This window comes from Lolium perenne, chromosome 6 (genome assembly GCF_019359855.2).
Source record: "Lolium perenne isolate Kyuss_39 chromosome 6, Kyuss_2.0, whole genome shotgun sequence".
In the NCBI taxonomy this organism is placed as follows: Eukaryota; Viridiplantae; Streptophyta; class Magnoliopsida; order Poales; family Poaceae; genus Lolium; species Lolium perenne.
In genome coordinates, this window is record NC_067249.2 from 33,169,638 (window position 1) to 33,187,057 (window position 17,420).

A 17,420-nucleotide genomic window follows, 5' to 3' on the forward strand; every position below is an offset into this window, starting at 1 on the left:
GATCCAATCACGAGAGTGTGATATTCTTCCTTAGGCTCATATATAGGACAATCAATAGTTCCCACTTTGATAGTTCTCACATTAGAAATAGTATTAACTCCACACGCTTTTTCAATCCTCTTGGGAAAATAAACGGTATGCTCCCTATCATCAACATTGAAAGTAACCTTTCCTTTATTGCAATCAATAACAGCCCCTGCGGTGTTAAGAAAAGGTCTCCCAAGAATAATAGACATATTATCATCTTCAGGCATTTCCAACACAACAAAATCAGCTTAATATCAAGCGAGTTAGTAGTAACTTGAACAGGAACATTCTCACATATACCAACAGGAATAGCAGTAGATTTATCAGCCATTTGCAAAGATATATCAGTAGGTATCAACTTATCTAAGTAAAGTCTCTTATAAAGAGAAAAAGGCATAACACTAACACCGGCTCCCAAGTCACATAGAGCAGTTTTAACATAATTATTCTTAATAGAACAAGGAATAGTAGGTATACCTGGGTCGCCCAACTTCTTTGGAATTTTGCCATTGAAAGAGTAATTAGCAAGCATAGTGGAAATTTCCTCATTGGGGATTTTCCTTTTGTTAGTAACAATATCTTTCATATACTTTGAATAAGGAGGCAATTTAATGGCATCAGTCAAAGGGATTTGCAAGAATAAAGGTTTCATCCATTCGCAAAATTTATTATAGTGTTCTTCTTCCTTTGATTTTAGTTTCTTAGCAGGAAAAGGCATTTGCTTTTGCACCCAAGGTTCTCTTTCATTACCATGTTTCTCAGCAATAAAGTCTTCTTTAGTATACTTTTTATTTTTAGCATGCTTCTCAGGTTCTTCTTCAACCTCTTCTTTATCAGGAGTATCATTCTTATCATTATCATTATCATTATCATGTTCATTACCACTTTCGGTTTCAGCATCAGAAATAGAAATACTATTAGGATCATTAACAGGTTCAGAGGATTCTACAACATTTTTATGTTTCTTCTTCTTTTTCTTCCTAGAATGAGCACTAGGTTCAATGCGTTGAGAATCTTGTTCAACTCTTTTGGGATGCCCTTCAGGATATAGAGGATCCTGGGTAGAGACACCACCTCTAGTTGTTACTTCATAAGCATGTTTCTCTTTAGAATTATTCCCTAACAAGTCATTTTGCACTTTAGTGAGTTGATCAATTTGAGTTTGAATCATTTGAAAATGTTTAACAAGCATCTTAACATCATTGGAGGTTCTCTCCACAATACCATGCAATTCACTAATAGCTTGAGAATTTTCCATTAAATGATTCTCTACTCTCATATTAAAATTTTCTTGCTTAACAATATAATTATCAAACTCATCTAAGCATTGTGCAGGAGGTTTCGAATACGGAATATCTTCCCTAGTAAAGCGTTGAAGGGAGTTTACCTCAATCATGGACGAAAGGGGAATTATCTCACATATATCTTCTATAGGAGGTAGATTCTTCACATCTTCAGATTTAATACCTTTCTCCTTGAGAGACTTCTTGGCTTCCCTCATATCTTCATCATTCAATTTAATTAAACCCCTCTTCTTCACTATTGGCGTTGGAGTTGGTTCAGGCGTATTCCAATCATCATAATTCCGGCCTATTTTAGCCAATAATTCTTCAGCGTCGTCTGGAGTTCTTTTCCTGAAAACACAACCAGCACAACTATCCAGGTATGCCCTAGAATCAATGGTTAGTCCACTATAAAATATATCAAGTAATTCATGCTTTTCTAAATCATGGTCGTGCAAAGCTCTAATAAGAGAGCAAAATCTCGCCCAAGCCTCGGGCAATTTCTCTTCATCTCCCGATCAAAACTATAAACTCTCTCGCAAAGCAGCATGTTGAGCACTAGCAGGAAAATATTTCCGAAAGAAAACAGCAAGCAATTCTTTTGGACTTTTAATAGAACTAGGTGGCAAATTATTATACCAAGTTTTAGCGTCATCCTTCAATGAGAATGGAAATATTTTAGCAACAAAGTAAGTACGCTTCTTAACGTCATCGAGAAAACAAGCTACTCAAAGTAGATAACTCGGTCATGTGTTCAACGGCACTTTCTTTTTCAGTACCACGTAAAGGTGTTTTCTCAACAATAGCTATATGAGATAGATCAAGAGAAAAATCATAATCTTTATCCCTAATGTTTATAGGAGATGTGGCAAATTTAGGATCAGGAGACAGTTTATATCTAACGTATGTTCTGCAAGCAACTTTTTAATTTTTCTTGCATCAGTAGTAGCATTGCATTTTTCAATAAAATCATCATCAAGCTCCACATAATCTTCCTCAGGATCATCACTAAAATAACCAAGTTCGGGTGAACTAACAGGTGTAGTAGCATTAGGAGTTTCGGTATTTTCAATTTGTCTAGACCTAGCAATTGTAGCATCTAGAAAGGATCCCAATGAACCACTATCATCAAGCACAGCAGAAACATTATCAATATTATGAGAGTGTTCAGATTCAGCGAAGTACCCGCATGCGAAGCATGTGGCGGAGACAAAAGTTTATCAATCACAGATGGTGAATCAAGTGTAGCGGAGGTACTCAGAATTGTACCTTTTCTTGTAGTGGATGGTAATATGGCGATCTTAGTATCGCGAGGTTTACCCATGATGGAGAATTTGCAGCGAACAATATTAATCCAAGTGAACTTCCAAATAAAGCTATGCTCCCCGGCAACGGCGCCAGAAAATAGTCTTGATGACCCACAAGTATAGGGGATCGCAACGGTCTTCGAGTGAAGTAAAACCCAGTTTTTTGATTCGACTCAAGGGGAGACAAAGAACACTTGGAAGCCTTAACAGCGGAGTTGTCAATTCAGCTGCACACTGGAAACAGACTTGCTCGCAAGAGTTTATCGATAGTAACAGTTTTATAGCAAGATAGTGAAATAACAGCAGCAGAGTAACAGAGACAGCAGTAGTGATTTTAGTAAACAAAGAGGATTAAAATACGTAGGCACGGGGACGGATGACGGGCGTTGCATGGATGAGAGAAACTCATGTAACAATCATAGCAGGGCATTTGCGAGATAATAATAAAACGGTGTCCAAGTACAAAGCAATCAATAGGCATGTGTTCCATATATAGTCGTGCGTGCTCGCAATGAGAAACTTGCACAACATCTTTTGTCCTACCAGCCGGTGGCAGCCGGGCCTCAAGGGAAACTATCGGATATTAAGGTACTCCTTTTAATAGAGTACCGAGCAAAGCATTAACACTCCGTGAACACATGTGATCCTCACATCGCTACCATTCCCTCCGGTTGTCCCGATTTCTGTCACTTCGGGGCCATCGGTTCCGGACAGCGACATGTGTATACAACTTATAGATAAGACCATAAACAATGATTATCTTCATGAAACAATAACATGTTCAGATCTGAGATCATGGCACTCGGGCCCTAGTGACAAGCATTAAGCATAACAAGTTGCAACAATATCATCAAAGTACCAATTACGGACACTAGGCACTATGCCCTAACAATCTTATGCTATTACATGACCAATCTCATCCAATCCCTACCATCCCCTTCGGCCTACAGCGGGGGAATTACTCACACATGGATGGGGGAAACATGGCTGGTTGATGTAGAGGCGTTGGCGGTGATGGCGGCGATGATCTCCTCCAATTCCCCGTCCCGGCGGAGTGCCAGAACGGAGACTTCTGGCTCCCGCGACGGAGTTTCGCGATGTGGCGGCGTTCTGGAGGGTTTCTGGCGACTTCCACTTCTCTCCTGGCGTTTTTAGGTCGAGGCGAATAAGTAGTCCGAAAGAGGGCGTCGGAGGCCGGCCGAGGGGGCCACACCACAGGGTGGCGCGGGCCCCCCCTGGGCCGCGCCGCCCCATGGTGTGGGGCCCTCGGGCCTCCACTTCAATTGCCCTTCTGGCTCCGCTAGTTTCCTGGGAAAATAGGGCCTTCTGCATAAATTCCGAGGTTTTTCCCGAAAGTTGGATTTCTGCACAAAAACGAGACACCAGAGCAGTTCTGCTGAAAACAGCGTTAGTCCGTGTTAGTTGCATCCAAAATACACAAATTAGAGGCAAAACAATAGCAAAAGTGTTCGGGAAAGTAGATACGTTTTGGACGTATCAATCAACCTCGTGTTGGTTTTTAGGCCCTATCTAGGATCGGCTTACGATCACCGTGCTTGGCCGCGAGGCCCAATCGTGAGTAGGATGATCCGATTATGCGGTGAAAACCCTAAATCGTCGTAGATCTCATTAGCTTTATCTTGATCAAGCAGGACCACCATATATTCGTGCACCTCGTACGAATCATGGGTGGATCGGCTCCTTGAGCCGATTCACAGGATAACCTGAGAGCCGATCGAGGCTCGTATTTAATGTTTACGTGTATGCCATGCAGGAAACTAAGCGAGGCATCTCCATCACCTTCCTGACCAGGTATAGGTCAGGTGGCACGCCCTTGCATCAGCATCGGACGTGTGACCAGAAGGCTTTGCGGGCTGTCGCTCGGAGGGACCTCGGCCAGCCGCAGCCCTAGGTTGTTCCCGGCTCTACGGTGTTGCCCGTCGCTGCCCGCCGGTGGGTTTTGGCAGCAACACATTCTGGCACGCCCGGTGGGACCAGCTTCTACATCAACCACATCGCCATCTACATCTGAGATGGCGGACGGCACGCCAGTCACGTACGAGGATCTGACCGACGAGCTCAAGAAGAAGTATGACGAGATCAAAGTCATCCTCGAAGCTGACCTCATCGGCTCTTTCCACAGAACCCGTTCACATGGCATCAGGTGGAAGGGGTTCTCGCCTAATGGTGCACTAGATGGGATAGACCTCTCTGCTCCGTCGGAAGAACGCACCAGGTCCCTGCGGCAGGAGATCAACTACTTGGTGGCTCACTCGCTACACCGCCACTCTGAGAACCTGGTCAACACGTTGGAGCGTGTCGCTCTTCGCGTGATCCAGGAGATCATGAGGCACCGCACTCGCCGTCGGGACCAGCTCTCGGGACGCATCAAGGAGAGTTGCCACTCCAGTCCGTCCACCGCTGCCATTTGCGTTGGCAGCACCGGAAAGTGCCGGCTTCACCGGCATTCGTCGTCTACAAGATCGGTGGTGACCCTAGTGACTACCGGTTCTTGCCTCGAGGCGCCTAAGGAGATCCCTCACGGGTACACGTGCACGTATGTGCCGATTGCGGTAATCGGGCGCTCACAAACCAGGCCACAACATCGGGGACTTCGGGAAAGCGGGAGGGACGTCGGCAACAGATCTTGAGAAGCGTACGTGGCTAACTAAGTACGCCACCCCGACGAACCTCCGCAGCTCAGCTCCTGCAGTTGGCTCGTAGCTGGAAAAGCAAACATGGCTGGCTAAGTACGCCACCTCGGCGAATCTTCAGAGTTCAACTCCTGCAGCCAAGACACGGCGGATCAGATCAGTACCATACTGAGAGATCAGTTCGGCATGGTGCCGAAAAGGAGGGCAATCGGCTATTCCAAGCCGTACCCCGACGACTACGAGATGATCCCGCTACCACCTAAATATCGGCTCCCTGATTTCTCCAAATTCAGTGGATCAGATGGTTCCAGCTCCATCGAGCACGTAGGCCGATATTTGGCACAACTAGGACCGGCCTCAGTGTCGGATCAGCTACGCGTGAGGCTCTTCTCACAGTCCCTCACGGGATCAGCTTTCGGGTGGTACACCTCGTTGCCACCAGACTCCATCCGGACTTGGAAGCAGTTGGAAGAACAGTTCCATATGCAGTACCATTCAGAGGCTTCCGAGTCCGGCATTGCCGATCTAGCACAATTACGTCAGAAGCGTGGAGAAACTGTGACAGAGTACATCCAGCGCTTCAGGAATCTTAGGAACCGATGTTATTCGGTTCGTATAACTGAAAAGGAAGCAGTCGAGTTGGCAGCAGCGGGCCTCGCAACACCGCTCAAGGACATGGCCTCCCAAGCAGACTATCCCTCACTGGCGCACATGGTTCAGAAACTGTCGGCATATGAACAGCGCCACCGGACTGTGCAGGGACAAGTTCAAGCATGCAGTAGTCCTGGTCGATGTAGAGGAAGACGAAGTTTCTGCGGGAGATCAAGAGGTAGCAGTGGCTGAATGGACTCGGGGAGGAACCCCCGTGTCCTGCAAATGGGTAAAGCCACCAGGCCCGCCCCGGGGGTTTGATTTTGACGTGACCAAGACTGAGCAAATCTTCGACCTCCTGCTCAAGGAGAAGCAGTTGACGATTCCTAAAGGTCTCAAATTCCCCACGGTACAAGAGCTGAACGGAAAGCCATACTGCAAATGGCATAACTCGCTCTCCCATGCCACCAACGACTGCAGGGTATGGCGTCAGCACATCCAAGCGGCGATAGAAAAAGGGCGTCTGATTTTCAACCAGTACGCCATGAAGGTCGACACCCAGCCCTTCCCCGCCGTGAACATGGTGGAATGCACTTACCCTGAAGGTTGCCAGCCAGGATCCTCATTCAGCATCAACATGGTAGGACCTGGGCACCACTCTGGCAAAGATGGAGACGAGGGCAGCTGCTCTCGTAGCAAGGACACAGAGGAGGCCGCTCCATGCGATCGGCTCCGTCATGATGGCAAGCGCTACGTCACAGAGGGAGAAGTGAAGAACATGAGATATCAGCGACCCCTCTCTGATCACCTCCTCAACAAGTATGTGAGTCAGTATGACCAACGCCGACGATCCAGCGATGATGATGAAAGAGATCGTCTGGCTAGAGAAGCCAGAAGATATCGTCGGCATGATCGCGATGAGGAGGAGCACGAGCGCCGTGCCACAGGAAAATCAAGGGAGCAAGACGACAACGACAGGCACTGGGACTGCCCTTTCTTCAGACACTGCTGGGATTCAGGAATGAGCCGATTGCCCACAATCGGCAATTGCCCAGAATGCAACCAGAAGAAGAAGGTGGCAGCCAACGTGTCCGTGTTCAAGCGCTTAGGGCCTCTCCCGCCACAAAGCAAACGTGCTGAGTCCCCTCGATGGGAAGATCTCGAGGATTCAGAAGACGAGGGACAAGAAGAAGAAGACAGGTACCACCGTCCAAGGTGGTGCCCTGATGGACTCAGCCGTTCCCAAAAGCGCAGGGTTCAGCGATTGCGCGGCCTGGAGGAAGCCGAAAGGTTATACTTGCATACGCTAAGGAAGGCACGACCTGATCTGGCTGCGAAAATTCAGCGAACCCTGGACGAAGAGGGTCGTCCACGGAAAATGGAGTGGCGCCCCAAGCAAAGGAAAGCCGATGATGAAACATCGGCTGGCACAAACATGGTGTTCATCCTCCCTTCGGAGTTCAGTGCTCCAGGATTAGACGAGGCACCTGTGGCACAACTTGACTGCGGCCCACGGCCGGTTATCTTTGAGAAGCCACGAGAAAGAAGCTACAGACATCTGAAGGCCCTGTACTTGCGAGGTTACATCGATGGGAGGCCTGTAAATAAGATGCTGGTGGACACCGGAGCGGCAGTCAACATCATGCCGTACTCTATGCTACGTCGGCTGGGACGCTCTAGCTCAGATCTAATCAAGACCAACGTGACATTGAGCGATTTCAACGGCCAAGCATCTGACGCACAAGGTGTTCTGAACGTGGATCTGACCGTAGGAAGGAAAACTATCCCTACAACGTTCTTCATCGTCGATAGCACGAGCACTTATGCTGTTCTGCTAGGAAGGGATTGGATCCACGCCAACTGCTGCATTCCCTCCACGATGCACCAATGCATAATACAGTGGGATGGAGATGAGGTAGAGGTCGTCCAGGCCGATGACTCAGCCGAAATTTCGGCGGCTGGCATGAACGCATGGGAAGCAGCGGGCCAAGAACCCCTCTCAGGTATCAATTTGGACGACTGCGAGCGCATCGACGTGACGAAGGGAAGGGTTAAGCTGGTTTTATCCACTGGCCTGACCATGTAGCTGAAGCAAAGCGATGAGCAAACGTGATGAGGCTGATCCTTGTGATCGGCCCCAAAAATCTATGAAGGGACATTACAGGACCTTCAGTCAGCGCTTCAATCATTATGGTGGCCGATCCCAGTAATCGGCCAAAATTATCCTCACCACATGTTCTACTTGTGTTCGTCCTTGATCCTATCGGAGCCGACGTGCGAATTACAGAGCCGATATCTGCCATTCCCTGACAGATTCGGCTCGGGGGGCACCTAAACACGATGAACATGGGAACAGGTGCAGGAGAACATGTGTGCAGTGAAATATTCGGGCCGATAGGAGAAAATCGGCCAGTAAAAAAAAATTTACAGCCGATGCAAGGGCATCGACTTTAGAACTAAGAAACAAAGCCGATGCGCAGCCATCGACTCTAGTGCAATTACACGAGGTTTACCGGATCTCCACCAAATCCAGTTCAGCTGTGGGGCCCTCTGCTTCTTCGCGGGGGTAAAACAATGAGAACTTCTTCAGCTGCTTCGAGCCGATCCGGGTTCCTGAACCTTCTTGTCGAGGATTCTCAACCTTTGGTACTAGTTCAGCTGTGTTGACAGAAGGGGTATATCAGCTTTCTAAGGAGGAAAGGTGATCGGCTTGGGTGCGTCCTCTCTGACATTCTCGCCTCGAGTAAGGCTCGGGGGGCAGCAGGCCTGGTGGATGCTCTGTTTAAGAGCCGATTGGGGTACCATCGGCTGGTCTTTCGTCGCAACCTTCTTCACAAATGATGAGTGTTAAAGAAGACCATTAGGTTTGGTTGGAAGAATTCAAAGGCTTCCCTGAAGATTCTACATTATCCACCAGATTTCAAGATCATCAGTTGAAGAATGGAAGGGTGAATTTTAAAAGGACCGATGTGTTGCTATCGGCTCATTACGCGTTGGCAAAGGGGACAAATCGGCAAGGTCGGTATGAGAGGAAATCGGCTAAATTAAGCTCAAAGGAAATCGGCAAAATCAAATTGGGAAAAGTTCTTCATTGATAGGCGAGATTTCTTACATAAAGAGCTGATTGCTCTCAAGAGGAAGTACTAGGGGATACATTGCCCCATCTATCGCCATCGGCCCTATACTAGAGGTCCTATCTACGGGCCGTCACTGCCCTCGTCGTCGCCGTCGTCGCCGCTGTCGGCGCTGCTTCCGGCGGGCTCGTCGTCGCTCCAATGGCCGCCGACCGGGCCCTCATTGTCCTCGTCCTCTTCATCAGCGTCATCGTCGCTGTCGAAGTCGCTGAGGTTGCCCGGCCAGGGGCAGAACCGCTTGGCCGGCGGCTCGTCGGAGGAGGTGTCATCCTCCTCCTCTTCCTGCTCCTCCTCCTCCTCCTCGGAAGAGGTGAAGTCGCAGGAGAAGCGATCGTCATTGCTCTCCTCCTCCGTTTCCCCGTCGGCGAGGAAGCGGAGGTCGCTTTCCCCGTCGGTCAAGGACTTATCGTCCTCAGACCAGACGGAGAAGTCATGGCTGGACTCCTCCCCAGCTTCGATGGCGCGGCGGGTGTTCGCCGCGTGGACTTCCTCCTGGGTCGGCTCCGGCGTCAGCTCACGGGAAGGGGAGGACTGGCTGGAAAGATCCGATGGAGCAGAGGAGGAAGAAGACATGGTGGTGTCGGAGGGCTTTTGGAGTGCTAATGCGAAGAAGATGCGAAAATAAACTGTGCGGAGCGGTTAAATAAAAGGGGATATAGTGGAAATTTAATGCCACAGCAGTTTCCGAGGAAGTGGTGCCTAAAAAAAAAAACTGCCAGGTCACGCGGAGAAGTTGAGAAGGCAAGGCATCATGATGATGGATACTGCAACGGTTCTGCCACGACATGACCCGACGAAGGAAAAGCAGAGTGATTTTGGAATTACCAATTCCAAAACCAGGGGGGCATGTGTTATCACCAGAATTTGACCGAGCCAGAGGTGGGCCGCGATCAAGATGGACTTGAAGAATATACATGGAAGAATTACGTGAATCGGCCTGTTATGCTGAGTTTGGGCTAGTTTGCCTTTGTATCTGTAACATATTAGGATACGTGTCGGTTAGTTAGAATTTTACCCGTGCACGGTTAGGTGCACGTCTAAGTTAGAAAGTCCCCTGGACTATAAATATGTATCTAGGGTTTATGGAATAAACAACAACCAACGTTCAACCAACAAATCAATCTCGGCGCATCGCCAACTCCTTCGTCTCGAGGGTTTCTACCGGTAAGCAACATGCTGCCTAGATCGCATCTTGCGATCTAGGCAGCACAAGCTCCACGTTGTTCATGCGTTGCTCGTTCTGAAGCCTTGTTGATGGCGAGCAACGTAGTTATCATAGATGTGTTAGGGTTAGCATAGTTCTTCGCGTAACATGCTATCGTAGTGCAACCCTTGCATGTCTAGCCGCCCTCACACCTATCTTAGGTGTGGGGGCGGCACCCCGCTTGATCATTATTTAGTAGATCCGATCCGTTACGGTTGCTCCTTGTTCTACAAGGATTAGTTTAATATCTGCAATAGTTAGGCCTTACAAAGGGTTGGAGGATCCAGCGGCACGTAGGGTGTCGTTTGCTAGTCCTAGACAGGATGTTCCGGGGATCAACCTCGTGTTGGTTTTTAGGCCCTATCTAGGATCGGCTTACGATCACCGTGCGTGGCCGCGAGGCCCAATCGTGAGTAGGATGATCCGATTATGCGGTGAAAACCCTAAATCGTCGTAGATCTCATTAGCTTTATCTTGATCAAGCAGGACCACCATATATTCGTGCACCTCGTACGAATCATGGGTGGATCGGCTCCTTGAGCCGATTCACAGGATAACCTGAGAGCCGATCGAGGCTCGTATTTAATGTTTACGTGTATGCCATGCAGGAAACTAAGCGAGGCATCTCCATCACCTTCCTGACCAGGTATAGGTCAGGTGGCACGCCCTTGCATCAGCATCGGACGTGTGACCAGAAGGCTTTGCGGGCCGTCGCTCGGAGGGACCTCGGCCAGCCGCAGCCCTAGGTTGTTCTCGGCTCTACGGTGTTGCCCGTCGCTGCCCGCCGGTGGGTTTTGGCAGCAACAACTTTACTAGTTCATTTGCCATGCATAAAATGTATGAGATATTTCTTTCTCTTGAACTCTTAATATTCTGTATGTCATGCCATTCCACGTGTCTAGAAGCAGCTAAGCACGAGAGATAATACTTTAAAGAATCCAAAGATTAATGGAGTCTATGTGTGAAGGAGCAATTTAACAGGAGATTCCGTAGTAACTGAAAGCATGGGTACCCTTGGAAGTTTTGCAAGGACTCTGAAACTGAAACAGGAAAGGGTCATTGCATCCTTGCGCTGCATCCTCTTATTCCTCTGGTTGATCAGAGCATCTGAGATATATATTGATATATTGTGAGCTTAGCATTATATGGTGAGTCTGCTCGGTGCCATTGCGCAAAGATCACTGGAATCAAGAAGTGTCATCGATTTGTCATTGACATGTGGTGTCAGGCTAAGTTACCAGCGTGTGATGGTACAGAGTTAATTTTTCTCAATGGTAATTCTTGAATAAATCTTGGATGATGACAATTGGAATCAAGGCTTTTCCTTTACATTTAGCAAAATTTCCTCTTCCTCTGTCTGTTCACTCATATAGGAACAGCCTCTATCCAAATGGAACTTCCAGCTAGCATTCAGGCTAGGCACTGCAAGTTGGAGAAGCTGGACTCTCATCTATTTTCTTATGTGATCTTCTCCAAATTATCTCAGAAAAGAAAATAACATGGACCTAGCATGCCTATTTTCTAATTAGATGGAACTGGCAAAATTAAACCATACAATCCTAGAGAGAGAGTGAATGAGTGATAGAGAGAGGACTTCTATCCAATTTGTTTTATTTTCTTTTTCGATAATTCTTAAAGCGCATTGTGTGTGAGTGCCTTCATTATTGCCACCTGTGAAGCACATGGGCCGGATGACTGTGTCCGTCCCCGAAGCGGCAGCGACGAATATGTGGTATGAAAGAGGAAACCGGGTTCAGAAGAGTAACGGCGGTTCGATCACTGGAGCAGAAATACTGAATAGTACAAAGGAGCTAATATATATTGAAAATCGTAGCATGTGTTTTTTTCCTTTAATTAGTGTTGTTGCCATGTGTACTGTACTTTTTTTTTCTGGAACTCTCATTTAGGTCTTAGAAAGTACAGTGTACGACAATGCATGATACTCTGTAGATCAAGGAAGTACATGTGTCAGGAAGCAATTGAAAAAGAGATACTGCACTCCTATCTATTTTTTGTTATCTCTTCAGAATGCTCTCCAAATTTGCTCAGCAACCAGAATAACAGTTTGTTACCGAAAGTACTTGTAGGCTGTATCTGGCAACACTGAAACAGGTGTCATAATTAAACAGGTGGCAAGAGATATCCCTTACACTCCAATTCCTAGAGATGATTTCTCAGCCTTCTACCTTATCTTATTTTTCTGATCTTCCGGCAAAGAGCATTGTACACTACCAACGTCCTTCGCACCGGCGAAGCAGACTCACCGCAGTTGCATGCCCCTCCAATGAACCCCTCCTCTAAATATCATGTGCAGTTGTGCCAGACCCACGGCCTCTGACACGAGAAAGGGTACCAGACATGGAAGTGCAGCGACGGTGCTGGTGGAAAATGATCTAAAATATTGACACACACCAAAGTGGGTGTCATTGTATTATTACAAGAAAAACCAAAAAGAACACTAAAACAGAGGGCAAAAAAAACAGAGAAGAATTTTACAAGAACTGGCACTTGCCAGCTCGTCAGGCCAGAACATCAGGTGGCAGGGCATGTTGTGGCAGCATGCAGCTGCCTAAGAGCCTTTGCACCTGCCAGCATCCAGAGCTTGGCTTCGACCAGATTTGAGTGCACCAGGTCGCGGCGATTTGGTGATGCCCCCTTGAACACACGGTCATTTCGAAGTCTCCAGATGTGCCATTGTCAGGATGACATGCGATCTCGCACCTTTGAACATGCTGGAATCGACTCTATGCGCTGCAGATTCAAATCGGTGCTCATCCTCGTCAAATGTTGTGCATTTTGCACATGGAGAATGTGTTTTCTGAAGAAAACACTTGTTTGACGAGAACCATGTGTTTTTCATCCGCCATGTGTAAAATACTAAAATGCACAACATTTTATTTCTCTTGAACTCTTAATATTGTTTATATCAAGGGATTACATGTGTGAAGAAGAAAGTGAGCATGAGGGGTGCCAATTTAAAGCATCCAAAGATCAAGAGAGTCTATGTGGGAAGGAGGAATTTAACAGAGAATCCTTATAAGTTAAAGCATAGGCATCCCTGGATTTCTTGCAAGGATCCTGAAACTGACACATGAAAAGATCATTACATACATATATACATCCCTGCAACCTCTTAAGCTCTGGTTGGTCAGAACATCTGAGACACATCCTCTCAAAAAAAAAGGAACATGTGAGACACATAACATATTGATATATACTTACCCATATATCAATTAATTCAGATTAGAATTATAAAGTGAGTTTGCTGGGTATATCATCGGCCATCACAAAGGTTATCGGAATCGAAACGTGTCACTGACATGTGGCCTTGGGCAAAACTTACCCTGACAATGATGGTACCAAGTTATTTTTCTCATTTGGACTCAAGTCTTCTCTTTTTCATTGAACAAAGCCTTGAGAATCACAATTGGACTCAAGTCTTCTCTTTTGCATTAAAAAAAACACCTCTTCTTCTGTCTTCTCACTCATATATGAACCTGGTCTGTCCAAATGGAACTCCGACCTAGCATTCAGGCTGGGCACCGCAAGCTGGAGAGATGACGCTCCCATCTATTATGGTTATCTGTTCATAATATTGTCTAATTTGCTCAGTAGACCTAGCATGTTCTTTCAGCCTGTCTTGTAAGATACAACTTGCACAACTGAATCAGGTGGCACAATTATAAACCCACAATTTCTCGAGAGAGGACTTCCAGCCGTTTTAGTTTATTTTCATTTTCGAGAATTCAGAAAGCGTATTGTACGCGAGTGCCATCGTTGCCACCGGTGAAGCACATGGGTGGAAGACCGTGCCCCATCGCCAGAGTGGTGACGATGAAGAAGAGGATGGTAGAAGGCATCGGACATGGAAGAGTCCTGCAATGAATTAATGTATGCTAGATAATCTCAGCATGTGTTGTTTCTTATTGCATTTCTTTCCTGGAATACCCATTTATATCTTTAAAAGTACAGTGTATGACAATACATGATATTTTGTAGATCAAGGAAGTACACATGTGTCAGAAACAATTGACAAAAGATGAAGTAGTTTTAAAATGATCCAGATATCAAGGGAGCCCATGTGGACCTCCCTGGAATTCTTGCAGATTTATTGAAATGGTTATTCGTACAGTCAAGACAGAGCCCATTGGATATTGACTTGCACGCATGAACTTCCCTAATAATACTAGAGTACATGTCATGAACAAAAACTTTAGATCAAGCGAGACATGGACTTGAGCAATGAAGATAAACTAAAACTACTGCTTACACAGAAAACGAAGGCAAAAATAAGTGAATTGCTATTAATACAGGATTTTACCTAAGATATCTGATATGAGTCTTTCAATTTTTACTCAAAAAGAATGCGACTCCTTCATTTCATCCTCTTATACAAACCGCGAAGCTCATAGGTGACGAACTCTTCCTCCTCTTCTCCTTAGAAGAGTTAAGAACCAAGAATGGAACATATGGACAACGAGAAAAAGTAGAGAACATCATATGCACAAGAGCTCACGCTCTGAAGAACAGTAGCACGCAGCATCCTCCTTCCTTCCCACCAGCCTCAGGATGCCCTCAAACACCTCAACATCGCAGGGGATCCTCAGGGCACCCTCGTGCTGGAACCCAAACTCCTCCTCTGCCTCTCTGAGTAGCTCCTCGAACGCCCAGTGCCCAAGGTACTCCGTGGGGATCACGAACCTCTTCATCTCCTCCCCGACGCACACAGCGAAGAAGCCCTTCGGGACGCCAGCAGCAGCACAGCTGCCACCGTGCTTGCCGGCTTTCGGTGCAAGCGCGAGCCGCTTCCACTTCTTGAGGAGCTGCTGCAGCCTCACAATGTCTCTGATCTTGTTGCTACTTGCCCTGCTGTGTTCACCCATTGCCAGTGTTGGTCTCTCTTGTCTTAGGCTGGTGCTGCTCCTGCTCCCTGGCTTGGTGCAAAGACTTATGAGGCATTGAAAATATATAGGAGGTTGGATGAGGGTTCAGTTGTGTATTAGCGTGTTCAACGGGTTAGCTCTAATGTTCTAATCAATGGTTTGATACGAGGCTAACTTTAAGTTTGGGAGCTCCATTTTTTATATTCTGCTCTTAGGATGATAAACTAATGTAAAGCGAAACAATGGGCATCACTAGTTGCGCAGTACCTGCAACTTGACAGTTAGAAAAAATAAAGTGCACACTCTGAAGGACTCTACTCCCTTTTGCAGTGAAACCAGAATCTTGTATTTCCTTCTACTTCACTGGTTTGACATGTGCACGCATGCGAGAAGGTAAACTTATCATCAGGCTGCCCTAAAAATCATGAATTGGAAATCGTTAAAAACAAATGGCCATGCAGAAGTCAGGACACATGATTATTTGCTGAAGAAAGGAAAACTAGTAGGTACTACTAGGGTGTGCTCAATGCATATGGTCAACTGCACCTGGTCTAAGTAAAATAGAGAGAGAGTTAAGTGTGAAACTGATGAAAGATTCCAGACGTTTAATTAGGACATGGCCACTGGATTTTATTCTATATTTCTGAAGAGGTTGTTCTTTCAATATCATGTCAGAACCTGACCTCTGGAAGAATGCAAGTGTGATCCAACTGATGGAAGATTCTCCTCTCTGCTAATGATGAGCAATCAGCACCAGCTCTACTCCGCTTATCTGAGCAACTACCAGCATGATTTGCTTCAATCTCATCATTGCTGCAAGCTAAGAAAACAGTTCATGTACGGGAAAAGGACACCTCTAGTCCTAGCTTTAGGTAGCAGCACAAACTGCCCATCTACTGTTGCAAGTTTTAGTGTTTGACTCCGAAACAAAAAAGACGCTTAGATAACAATATATTAACAGGTTTGAATTGTGTACTTCTCTGTTTTCTTTCTCATATCATGAACTGATTTGGGGGATATTGCGTCAATATCAGTGCTCAAACTTCACAATACTTTGCAATTCCAATGATTAGTAAGCTCCCGAAAGCACAGTTCCAAAGCATCCACATCACCTGAGAAAGAAAACTCCGAGGCTTTCTGAGTTTAAATTTTTGGGAACAAAACAGAACAATGTACATCGTTGCTAATTTGAACTATTTCTGCTTCCAAAAGAAGGCATGAAGAATGGCAAGTCATGTTCCTAGCAGTAAACCAACAGGAGTTCTCTGCAAAGCTACATGTTAGCACATATCTGTACAGCTAATTACTGCCATACAATCAAACGATAAGTGACCAAGAAAGAAAGGCAGATGGCTCTAAAACCTCTGATTACATACATCACATACCTTTAACTAGCAATGTTATACATGACTAGATGGCTCTCTTCTGGCATGTATAACACTCGTTAGAGCTTCTTTCAGGTACAGGGTACCGCACAGGACCACTAACTGCAATAGCTTGCTACCTGCATCTGAACTTAAGCAGCATTTGGTTATCTACTCCACATATCTTGAACAAGGAGAAAAATGCTGTCAGAATCGAGGACACAAATAAAAATAAGCAATCTACTCCCGCCGTGCAGAAATTGTTGCATCAGATGCATAACTGAAGTAACTGTTGCTCCCATCTTTCTAAGATAACGTGTCGTGCACATGGCAACTGAAAACATGGCATCTTAGCAGATCAAGGGGATATGCAGTATAAAATACCTGAGATCAGACTGCAAATGGCTGCACATGCCATTGGTCACAGGCTCACAGCTACCTGACACAAATCACCCAGATCCGGCACACAGTTCCTTGCTTGGGAAGTTGGCGTGGATGCTAGTACTGGCACATGTTTGGAAATCATTTCCATACTCAAGATAAATTACTAATAGCCTGAAAGATGAACATCAGTAAATCAAATTCTTCTAGCTATAGAAGTGGTAACAGTATGACAAATGCTTTCGCCAGGAAGAAACCAAAACATGGCAGAAAACACATAGGATAAATGTTTATAGTAGATGATAACAATCACTTGAAATAATCACTTTTCACTACAGTAACTATGTATTTAGCTGTTACTGAAGTAATATCACTAATATGCTGATATGAAGGTACAAAAGGGGCCTTGCATTGTGTACCTTGTCTGACAGAACCAAAATGTATAAATAAGAAAATGAAGAAACAATACGTGGTCACTTTCTGCAGTCAGACCTACCAAATCTATGCAATCAACCAATCAGGAAACTTTATGGTTCATAACAAGCACACACTCACAATGATTACCTTGATAGGGACAACATACTGTCCATCA

The 17,420-nt window shown here is 46.0% G+C and overlaps 1 protein-coding gene across 1 annotated transcript; it reads right to left on the reverse strand.

Annotated features, from left to right (window-relative positions):
* Positions 1-14,430: 14,430 nt before the first annotated feature.
* On the reverse strand, positions 14,431-16,276 carry LOC127308373 (auxin-induced protein 6B-like). The gene has a single exon (XM_051339179.2). It carries the CDS (start codon positions 15,081-15,083, stop codon positions 14,697-14,699), a length of 387 nt encoding a protein of 128 aa, XP_051195139.1. The 5' UTR covers positions 15,084-16,276; the 3' UTR covers positions 14,431-14,696.
* Between the last annotated feature and the right edge of the window lie 1,144 nt (positions 16,277-17,420).

Bases quoted from the DNA above. Each gene is read 5' to 3' on its own strand.
- LOC127308373 (XM_051339179.2), bottom strand. From the start codon at position 15,083: ATGGGTGAACACAGCAGGGCAAGTAGCAACAAGATCAGAGACATTGTG.